Raw genomic sequence first — 11,697 nt, forward strand, 5'->3', positions numbered from 1 at the left:
CCGTCACAAAAACCTCGACGTTTTTACCCAATGAGATCTATATACTGACTTCCTAACAATTCAAATCAAAACCGTTTTCATATTATTTATCCAACTAATTGCTGCTTCTGGTGCAAAGTGTACAGAACGAACACTTTTTTGCCTACGCGACTTTCCGTAGATTTGTCGTCATCGTCATGAGCAACTCATCCTGCTGTCTTGTTTGTAGCAAACAGTAAGCTAGCTGAGTATTGTTGCCATGTCACTGCGGACAGTGCTCACAAATTACATCTAGAGTCAGGGTTCCTTCTATGACAGCATATTTAGTACTTTAATGTTGGATAATACGACGCGTATAATAGGCCCCGCCTACACCCAGAGGTAAACAAATAACATCTGAGCTGCATTACGGTAGCCATCACCACCGTACCCGTGTCGTCGCAAGTAAATGGAAATAAATTCGCAATGAATTGTCGCTCGGTGGTTCTTGAGGTAACAGTGGAGGCGAGGCAGGTGGAGGAAGCCATGCTGTCTCTGCTACACACCATCTTACTGCACCGCAGCTCTGGGAAGTTTCACTACAAAAAAGAAGGCACCTACTCCATCGGTACAGTGGGAACAGTGGACATCGACTGTGACTTCATCGATTTCACCTTTGTCAGGATTTCCTCAGAAGAGCTAGACAGAGTGATCAGGAAGGCTGTGTCTGAATTCAAGGTAAACAGTCAATTGTGACATACTGTTGTTAGCTGTACTGCATGGGTAGGCCTGACAATGGAGTCGTTTATTATTATTTTTTAATAGCAGCAGGTGTGATTGGACTCCACGTCTCGTCCTTTATTGTTAAGCATATTGTCCTTTGCCCTATATGTGATGTCATCAAAATGGCAGCGATGACAAAAGTTAAAAGAATTCTGAACAAAAACAATAGGACCTCCTGCTCCAATGGTTACGAGTGATAACAATAAAAATATCTAGAGATGCACAATATTATCAGCACGATATATACGACAAATCTGTTTACGTTTATTTATTTTGCTCACTGAAGACAAATCATATCTACATCTGCTATATAAATATTATATATATAATGTTAATTTCACCACAGAAAAGATTAAATTACCTTTGCACTTGGTTATATATTGTTATTGGTATCATCCCAAGCAATAAAAGTGTGTTATGATATGGAATGATAATATAAACGTATCTTCTAATAAACAAAAACATAGAGAAATAACTTGATATTAAGTGGCAGGCTGTATGAAATTGATTGAGACCTCTGACTTAACCTTAACATTTCTCTTTCAATCGGTAAAATGTGTCTTTAAAAGGGATTTTCAAAGAGGATTATGTGCCCACCAAATAGATCTCCTTTCACTTTAGAGCCTCATGTTACAACTATACAACAATGGTGTCAGGAAGCAAATGGAGTGAAGCTAAAATATGAGCAGATTGCTCTCTTTCAATGTTTCTTAAAAAAGTCTACCTGTTTATTATATGCTGTGGTTACAGGATGCCCTGAGCAACTCTGGCAGCGATGGCGTGGGGCAAATCTCCCTGGAGTTCTATCAGAAGAAGAAGTCTCGCTGGCCGTTTTCTGACGAGTGTATTCCCTGGGAGGTGTGGAGCATCAAGGTCAATGTCGTCAACCTGGCCAATGAGCAGGAGAGACAGATTTGTAGGGAGAAAGTGGGGGAGAAGCTTGGCGATAAGGTGATCAACATTGTTGAGGTCATAAATCGCCACGAATACTTGCCAAAGATGCCCACCCAGTCTGAAGTGGACAATGTTTTTGACACCAGTCTTAAAGATGTCCAGCCATACCTTCACAAAATCACATACCAGATCACTGACTCTCTGGGCACCTCCGTAAGCACCACCATGAGGAGGCTGCTTAAAGACACCCTGGCTCTGTGAGGACACTGCAACAAAGAGAAACAAATATAGATAATTCTATCCTCAGATATATCTAAAGTTACACCTGATATCTTTTTGTTTATCAGCTCATCTACTCCGCATCAGTGTAATCACCATAGTGACATCTCTACCCTAACTATAAAACTTTTCAAAAGATTTTTTTTTTTGCAAATAATTTCTGTCCAAATTGTCTTCACCTCCCTCCGTTACCTTAAGAAATGCAACTTAAACACAGTAGTGAATCAACACCAGATGTTAGTTAACTTTATGTTGTTAATGTTAGATCTGTAAATTATTGTAAATCTTTGACAATAAATGTTTATTGTAACTGATGTTAATTAGTTAACAACAGTCATTGATCTTTCAGTCTAGACATTGCCTTTGTAAACCATGTATCTTAACGATTGAGATGAGAAAAATTGCTGGTAAAGATTAACTCACAAGATCAATCACAGGAAAGATGAAATCTGTATTTTTTTTGTGTGTCTGCAAAAGTTTTGGATTTGGAAACAGGTTTCCTCATCCATGTGTAAACTTCCTCTCTGCACACATTAACATGGAGAGTGTGACCTGACACATGGGTAGGACAGGATTTCCATTTTGCCTTTTTTTCCAAATTAAAGCAAGCACTTCCTAAGTTCACTCCCAGGTTTTCCAGCAAGTAATTGTCACTGTGGCCCTGAGTGTGAAAAACATCCCAGTGGCTCAGGTTCATCTGCTAACGGGAGGATGTGTGTATTTTCACATAATTAGCTCCACAATTGAATAAATAGACAAAGTTTGATTGACAGGTCACATAGATAAAGCTCACAACTGGGTGTTATTTATTTATCTTTGCTTTGCTATTTTGTAAAAAATACTGATTGACCAATACTGCTATGATGTTGGTATGTGCTGCACAAACTAACGAATAGTTCAGGGATAAGGTTTGGAGATTTGAGAAGATAATATACAATGTATTTTTATCCTTAATGAAGTATATGGAGGCATGTATAAATAAATACATTGTTCTTTACTTTTCCAAGCTTGTAAATACTGCACACATACTCCTTTATACTTGTTTCAAAGAGTAATTGGCAATTGTTTTGATGTTTTTTCAGATATGATTTTACATACATTACATTAGGTTTTTACATTAATCAGTGTCTCAGGGTTTATGGACAGAACATATTCAAAAATGTCACTGTGGCCTGTGAAGAATTTTTATTATTTTCTAATATTTTTGAGTAAAAGTTTACTGGAGAAGCCCTAGACTAAAATTTATACCTGATGACCGAGTTATTAAACAGCTCACAAACATGTTTACATGTTGTTCAGAGGAATAGTTTGTAAAACCTTTGTTGTGTGAAGTTGCATATTGCAGCTGATTATCCCTCACCTCACTCTTCCCTTTCAAGTTTTTTTGAGAACCCATGTAGCCTTCAGTTACTCCATAGTAGGCTACTGCAAAAACATGGCGGTCCAAAACGGTGGCCCCTGTAGAGCTGAACCGGTTCCTGATAGAAATATAAAAGGCTCATTCAGGGGTAATGAAAAACATTCATACATACAGGCAAATGATTGTACACTTACAAAAATAAAGAATAATTACTTTAGCATTAAATGTCTGTCAAATAAGAATAATTTTACACACCCTACCTTCAAACCAAAATAATTTGTATATATCACAGATGATGTATTCTCCATTGTTACTGTTTATTACAGAAATGAAGCACAAGAACTGTAGAAAAACCTAAACACAAAACAGCTGCATGTCTCCAAAAGCAACAATAATACAACCAATGTTGATACAAATAGTACAGTATTTGTTATTGCAGTGAGAGCACAGGAATACTAGAAAGATAAAACCTTTTTTATACTAACAAAATTGGTACAAAATCGAAGATACAAACACTTCCATATACACAATTCTAGTCATTTCTGTGAAACCTTGAAAAAGAGTTTCTCACAAGAAATTAAGAGCACTATCGATACAGGATTTCTCCAATGAATTTTACACCACTATGCAGCTTGTGTTGCTAATTTAGAGGAAAAAAAATCCCTCACAATTTTTCTTTTTTCTTTTTTTGTGGAGCAACCAACTTCACCCACGTAGTAGCAATCATAATAACTTATGACACATCTTCTAATCAGTCAAGCCAAAGCAGAAATATATATATATATACTTGTATACGAGAATACAACTGTGGAACAACTGGAATACAATCAAAACACAATCTTCAGATATAAACCTTTAGGAAGCAAGAACATTCTCTCATCATTCAAAGAATAGAACAAAAAGCTTCTCTCACGCCTCCATCTTCTTCACTGTACCACCCGAAATCTAAATGCCTGAGTCATAAGTTGTCTGAAACTCTTTTGTGCTTTTATGTAAAATAATAAGTATTTGAACATTTGCATAAGGCCACCAAAGCACTGTAAAGCTGGGTTATCACCACCTGTTTCATTGCACAAATCCGTCAGTGTATGAGTATTTACATAACACTGCTGCTGCTGCTGGGGGTGGTGGATCTTTATGAATCGGTAATTAAGTCCAATGTACACAAATGAATATTCTAACTTCCATGATCAAGTTGAAAACTGCATAACCATACTGCAGCATGCTTTTATGAACGCCTTCTTAACGTTTGTTTGCTTCAAAATTATTTGTAGAAGCTGACATCAGCTCAACACTAGAATGATGTGATTTATCAAACCCACCATGTCCAATTTTTACTAGTCAGTTGGTTTGAGCACCTTTTACAGATGGTTTCTTTCAGCAATCTTTAAAAACACAATTTTCATTTACCTGTAGAGGGAATACACAATGTTCTCAAATCTTACGATGGATAATTGCACTCGTCTCGTTTGCTTCTAAAAATGACTCACCAGACTCGCAACAAAGAAGATGCAGTAAACTGTTAAGTGCTGGATGAAGAGTGTAAGCAATCAATGACGGCTGCACACTGAGATGCAGTGCTGACAGCATGAGGTGTCTGAGGTGAGTCTGACATACAGCGTGTGCTAGATTATACTGAAGGTCAATCAGTCTGCGGCTCCAATAAAAGAGACCGCATTTCAAAGGAATGCTGTGTGAGTGTGAAGAAAGGAAAACAAACTGCTGGGCCTTGCTATTGTTTTTACGTCTGCCGGCCAAAACCTCAGTTATGAAAACCCAAGCAAACATTTTGGACTGAGTCACCCCATGTAACAGAGTCAAACTGTTAAAACAAAGTGCATATTCAATACATTGTTGAGGCCACTAATATCATCTTAAGGGATGTCACTCACATCAAAAGATAGATCTGACAGGAAAGCAATAAAGCACTAATATTGAATTCAACAGCAACCTCCAAATGTTTAAACAACTTTTTCCACGCTGGGAAAAAAAAAAGTGTACACAGTTGTACCATCTTCCGTCGAGGGGTGCAACTATGTACCCTGATTTCCCAAAACACCACGATAGATTAGTACAAGTAAACAACCAAAATAGGATTAAAATAGCTAAATGTTTAGAAAGTAAAATAAACCATTTATGATCATTTCATCTCACAAAGGGATCTAGCAATTGATTGCACATTCACGTTTACACCTCTATTGAACATGGCTACTTTAATATATGACACTGGAGGCAAGCGGATATTAACTATACATTCAAAGTCTTCCTTTTGTAGGCTGAGGTGTATTTATTCTATCAGGTAATGTCTCTCATGCACAGAAGCATATTGTGTTTACCTGAAAAAAAGAAAAGAAAGAAATAAAGAAAGCTCAGTTTTCTGAATTATCAAGATCATTTTTCTGCTCTGATTTTTGTCTGATTTGTCTTCCTACAATCAATAACTTGTGAGTGAAAAGTACTCAAAACACAAACAAGGCCTCACTCGTACCTTAATAACGCAGACAGTCTGTGAATGTCTTAAATACCTAATCTCCACTGTCTCAAACAAAAGAAAGTAAGACTTGATTAAACTAGACAAGCGGGACACATTTGCTTCCATTAAGCTGTCTTTCCCGTGGCTCCCATCCTGTTCTTGCTCGAGATCTCCTTCAATTGCTGTGTCCTGTTCAGTTTGTCCTAAATGAAAACAAGTTACGTCATGCAGAAACACAGCCATACTTTATTTTTTAGGAAAAACCACCTTCTTAATTCAGAAAAAGAGCTTTTTTCAGGTGAATGCACTTCGCTTACATTCTCAGGAGAAACAAACTGCTAAAACCTGTCTGATGATTACATGTGGCTGTGACTCTGCTCATGGCTCCACAGACTAAAGGCCGTCTTGAAGGTCCTGTGACAGAGTTTACACATGTACTGCCTCTTAAATGTCAGTGCAGACAATGATGGAGCATGGTAAAAGAGTGTGTCTGATTCCTGAGGGCCACCTGGATTCTCCATACTGTCCGACCTTGACAGAGGGCTGTGGCTGCTGGGTTGCTGTTCTGGTTCGAGCCTCTTGGTTTTGCCTGTTGATGAGCTGCAGGGCTCGGGGCTACTGGACTCCTCGGCCATCCCTGCGGCGACTGGGCCCGCCTGGGTGGATTTGAGCACGGTGGCCTGTGGTGAGCAATGCTCAGGGTTGTGAGGAGTCGTGGGAGGGGAGGGAGTCAGGGGTGAAGGGTGTCTTTCGATCTCTTTGGCTCCAGGCTCGTGAACATGGGACTGGAAGTGGCTCCAAAGGCGGAAGTTGGTCCTGAAGGCTTTGTTGCAGATGTGACAGATGAATGGTTTAATGTGGCATAGCAGCTCCTGGTGTCGTTCCAGGTCTTTACGTGAGCTGAAAAGATTCCCACATTTCTCGCATGGCCACACACCAGGTTCCTCACACCCAGTTTTGGCAGACTCTGTGTTTTCCCGCTCACTCACAGCCTCCTCTAAAGGCTCTTCCTTGACTACAAGCTTACCATAGTGACCCATGCTCAGGTCCTCAGGCACATAGGACGAGGAGTCTTCTGAATCATACATGTGTGGACCTGAGGAGTCACTGTAACTGATGTTCTCTCTTGAGATTCCAGTCACAAGAGGCTCATCACTGTAATGCTCCTCTTGGAGAATGTCAGACACCTCTTCATTGTTCTCTTGTTGCCGTAGTTGAATCTGCTCCTTAACAGTCATCATGTTGTGGTTATGGACCTCCACCTGGTGACGCCATATGCTGAAGGAGGATTTGAAGGTCCGCATACACTCCAGGCATGTCAGTTTCTTATACTTACAATGTGCCTCATGGTCCCTCTTGACAGATGGACTAGAGAATCTGAGGCCACAGTAAGGACACACAGTCGCATGACGACAGCCCCTCTCATGATCACCCTGCTCAAAGAGAGATGACAGCTTCATATTACATAGTCTACAAGAGTAAACACCAGTATCTGCATTCTTCTGTGGAATGATGTCCTCCTGCTCCTGGTAGAGGATGCCTTCACTTGATGTGTCCTGCTCAGCTTTTTCTGCAGGATGCGTCCTTAAATGCTGCCTGTACTGAGACTGGAACACAAATACTTTCCCACAGTAAGGACATATATAGCTGGGCCTTAATCTCTTCTTGGTGAGTACAGGAGATTGCAAGCTCTGCTTATTCCGCTTCAGCTTCCAAAGCAAAGCTTTCTTTATTTCTCTCTCCCTCACAATATCTATTAACTTCTTTTGAAATTTCTCATCTAGCACGGAGGAACTGGAGGATGAGGCAGGGTTTTGTACAACACCATGCTGAGTTTGGCAGTGTGTCCACACTTTGAAGTTGGTATGGAAGCGCTTGTGGCAGATGTCGCAGGCATACGGCTTTTCAGGATTGTGATACATATTTACATGACGATGTAGACCAGCGCTGGACCTGAAAACTTTCAAACAGTTCCAGCATTTGAAAATCTTGTTCTTAGACGGCTCCCCACTGTTCTCATTTGACTCACTGCTTGCACTCTGATGTACCGTTTCTGTCATGTTCTCATCAAATGAGAAGGTACGTTCTTTATATAATTTGTTTTTCTTGAATGGGTACCTTCTGTTGTCTGGTCTTTCCTTTCTTTTTCCCGAAGAATTGAAGTCTATCTTGGAAACTTGGTCATAATTTGTTTGCAAGTCTTTAAGATTGACAGGCAAAGCATCTCCCACTGTGATTCGGACAATGTCCATTGGGTCGGGGAGAGGACTGCTTGGCTCAGCTTTCACACTGACCACTCTTTCTACCTGAGTTTCTTCATCATACCTGCTGGGGTACGGTGGCCTGAGAACCAGAGATGCGTTTTTTGGATTGCCATTTTGAGCCGAAGGTTCTGGCCCAGACGCTTTTGATGCCATTTTAACCACCGACTGTTCTCGATTTTGCAGGTCCTTGAGCTCCAGTGTGGGAGAGAAGACGGGAACGGGGCTGTCCATAGATAATGATCTGCGGAGTAGGCTTTTTATGAGCGGCCCACTCCTGTCAATGGTCTGGCTTGGCTCACGGGCCTGACCCTCAAAGGGCACTTTGGTGTGATAGCGCTGCTCTTGCTCCTCTTCATCTTTAGTAACACGGTCAGTGCCGGATTGCATCCTGATGTGCTGCGTTTCAGCGTCACTGAATGACACTGAGGATGTCAGCTGAGGCCGAAGAGATGTGATGTGTGATGATTTCCCTTTTAGTATAGAGGTGTAGGGATAGGTGAACTTCCTGTCAGCAGCTTCACTTTGTTCAGATAATTTCCTGCTGATGGATTCAGAGTTTCTTACAGATTCCTGCGAGTTGTGATCTGCTGGTGGGTGAGCTGACACAGGGGTCGAGTGAGGAGATAACGATCTCTCTGGTGTTTTTCTCTGATAATTTGGGCGAGAGGGATGGGTCGTGTCATTCCGGACCCGACAAACAATGACACTCCTTGTCTGGACATCATTCTCATCCCCTTCTGAGAACGAAAGCCTTTTTCTCGACACACAATATGATGCATGTGGCCTTGCAGACACTATGTTGGTAAGGAAAGGGATTCCAAGGCTGTAGCCCAGTTCTTGAATGGCTGCCAGGCTGCCTTTGTCCACAAAGAGCGAGGAGGAGTAAATGTAATTCAGAACTATTTCAAAGGCGTCGGGTTCACAGAAGTCCAGGTTGACCACTTTCAGTGATTCTGCATCCACCCGTGTGAACAGGGACTGGAAATACTCACTGCTGGCAGCCAGAACACTCTTATGAGCCTGATACCTCTGGTCAGCCACAACCAGGACTACATCACACATCTGACCCCGCAGCCGCTGCTCATTGAGAAGCCCCAACACTGACAGGGCATGGGAGGGGTTACTGTAATGTACAAGGCTCTCCATAGCTGAAAGACAAGGGGAAATTAATTAGTCTTTTATTACAGGAACATAAATGCAAAGATCAGATTTGTCATGTTTTAATAGACACACTCAATAACAGGCACATTATCTCTCACACACAAATGTTTGAATGTGTCACAGATACCAATCTCTTTGAATGACCTATTAATCATTCAAGTAAGAGAGCATTTATTCAGACTCCTGTCCATTAGGAAGAACTAGTGACTTGTTAAAATAACATCAAACACATTTCATCATCTACAACAAAAGTCTTTATACAGTAAAAATGAGACAGTGAGTTTAGTTTCAAGTGTATCTCGCACACAGTGACTACTACAGTGTTGTATGCTTTAATGATTGGGGTCAATGGTTGGGGAGACACTAATCAACATTTATCCTTTCCTTTTTTACAGGGCTATAAGCACAAGCTACAGCAATGTAGAAAACGAAAAAACAATTTATCATCATGTGGTAGGTAATGTCATCATGACATCACTATGAAGTCAGAAAATGACATCATGGTGCATTACCCTAAGATCACATCACACAGGACTGAGCAAACACTTATTTATTTGAACCACAATCATTTTTCATCATATATTACATAGAAATAACCTCATGATGACTCATTATGAAATGGCATTATTACAACATTTATATGTAAACTGGGGTATAAACAGTGTGCATGTTTCTTAAAGGTGATGATGAAAACTATAGTTAGTCCAAATCCAGCTGTGAACATATGTTGATCTTTGTAATATTTCTCTATTATTGGATTATTAACACCAAAATCTATTGTAATAATTTATCATCAAGCTGATTCATTATACACTGCAAACTGCATCATAAGAGTTTTAGGATGCATCAATATTAGTATTACCCTATATATACTCAATTATATATAATGGTGGATCAAATGTATTGCTTTGGCAGGCCAAGGATGAACTATACAAATTATTAAAAAGTAACTCAGACATGTTGGAAACAATATACTATACTGTAGGTAACTCCTACGGTGTTTAAAAACAAAAAGGAGAACCTCTGCAATAGAAGCCTCTATTCGAAGCTTTAAGAATGCAAGAGCATGTTCACCAACTCAAAATGAAAAACAATGTATTTATTTTGAAAACTGTGACAGGAAGCGTGTTACTAATTGCTGTCTACAGTGTCACTTGTTATTAAAAGTTCATTCATTCATTAACTACCAGCACAGACTTGCAATGAACACTAACAGCAGACAGACAGAGCAGCAGCAGCGTCACTTCTCTATGAGGAAGTCTAGAGAGACTGTTTCAGCATTAGATCACCAGACTTGGCTCCATCTCCTACGACAGATAACTTCTCTGTCCGAAAATGTCGCTGTCACTTCAGAGAAACAGTCTCTATCTCTCTTTCGCTCCCCCCTCTCTCTCTCAGTGCGCGCGCGTGTGTGTGTGTGAGTGTGTGAGAGAGAGAGAGAGAGAGAGCGAGAGAGAATCAACAGCGAAACCATTTACCGTCAATACTCAAATGGAAGAAAAAAAAAGTTAAGCACGTTTCATTGGTCTCCAGAACGGCGGTATTAATCCCGGACTGAAAAGAGAGAGAGGCTGTTTCCGAGCGGGAGGAGTGGATTAGCTGTTACCCCCCGTGTGTAATTAATAATTTTCATTACGGTCTTGTTTTGTTCTTAATGTGCTCTGCTAAAACGGTTCAGGGTGGCCTGACGCGACGCAGTCGCTGGCGGTAAGTGAGGTTGTCGCTGCTCAGGTTTACCAGCAACACAATCCTCCTTTCGAGTTACGTCAGGGAGGAAAAGGAGAAAAAAACGCTTCTTCGTCTAACTGTATTTCCCGCCGCCTGCTGCCTCCGTGTAGCGTTAACTTACACTAACATGTCCACACTTACCGTGGCCGTCGTCGCTGCGCTCTTTCCTCCGCACAGCCGCCACTTTATTCACTGTTGTGTAGATTTCTGCGCACTGGTCGTGATTCCATCCATCTTGAATTTGACGTCATCCCACACTAGGGATGAGGTCATCGCAAAGAACGCTCGTCACGTGCGCCTCGTTGTGATTGGCTGTTCGAGAGGCAAGGGGCGGGGCAAACGGAAGAGTCGATACTGAGGCTCATTTAAAGGGATAGGTCATATTTTTTTAGGTCGTATTCCGTTTTTGGAAGTCATGTTTTTTTATGACTGTAAAATAAATAAACTAACTATAAAGTTACATACGATTTGAAATTAACTGAATGCTTGAGCATGATTCTGTAATTATTTGTTATTCTCACTAGTATAATCTAAACTTTACACATTACATCTACATTAGTCAAATGCACGTTTAAAATAAATATTTAGAGAGACTGGAATGTTTTCCTTAACTATTTTAGTTCCTAAAATAAAGAAATCATCTTTGGTAGGCATAAACTGCCAGGTGCAGATATAATAAGCATGTAACTACACGCCCACTTAACCCCAATGAAACTAATTAGGTCCATGACTGAATGCTAGTCACTATAGCATGGCAGTAGATTAGTTTGTATCATTACTCACATCCAGTGGGGATT

The 11,697-nt window shown here is 40.5% G+C and overlaps 2 protein-coding genes across 2 annotated transcripts; one reads left to right on the top strand and one right to left on the bottom strand.

The window, feature by feature from the left end:
* Positions 1-195: 195 nt before the first annotated feature.
* atg101 (autophagy related 101) lies at positions 196-2,911 on the top strand. The gene is made up of 2 exons (XM_044041974.1): positions 196-696; positions 1,492-2,911. Exons 1-2 carry the CDS (start codon positions 445-447, stop codon positions 1,894-1,896), a joined length of 657 nt encoding a protein of 218 aa, XP_043897909.1. The 5' UTR covers positions 196-444; the 3' UTR covers positions 1,897-2,911.
* A 661-nt stretch (positions 2,912-3,572) lies between these two features.
* Positions 3,573-11,157, bottom strand: zbtb21 (zinc finger and BTB domain containing 21). The gene is made up of 2 exons (XM_044041970.1): positions 11,042-11,157; positions 3,573-9,159 (listed from the first exon to the last, which is right to left on the bottom strand). Exon 2 carries the CDS (start codon positions 9,155-9,157, stop codon positions 6,104-6,106), a length of 3,054 nt encoding a protein of 1,017 aa, XP_043897905.1. The 5' UTR covers positions 9,158-9,159; positions 11,042-11,157; the 3' UTR covers positions 3,573-6,103.
* Positions 11,158-11,697: the final 540 nt, after the last annotated feature.

Source organism: Solea senegalensis, linkage group LG13, assembly GCF_019176455.1.
Source record: "Solea senegalensis isolate Sse05_10M linkage group LG13, IFAPA_SoseM_1, whole genome shotgun sequence".
Classification (NCBI taxonomy): domain Eukaryota; kingdom Metazoa; phylum Chordata; class Actinopteri; order Pleuronectiformes; family Soleidae; genus Solea; species Solea senegalensis.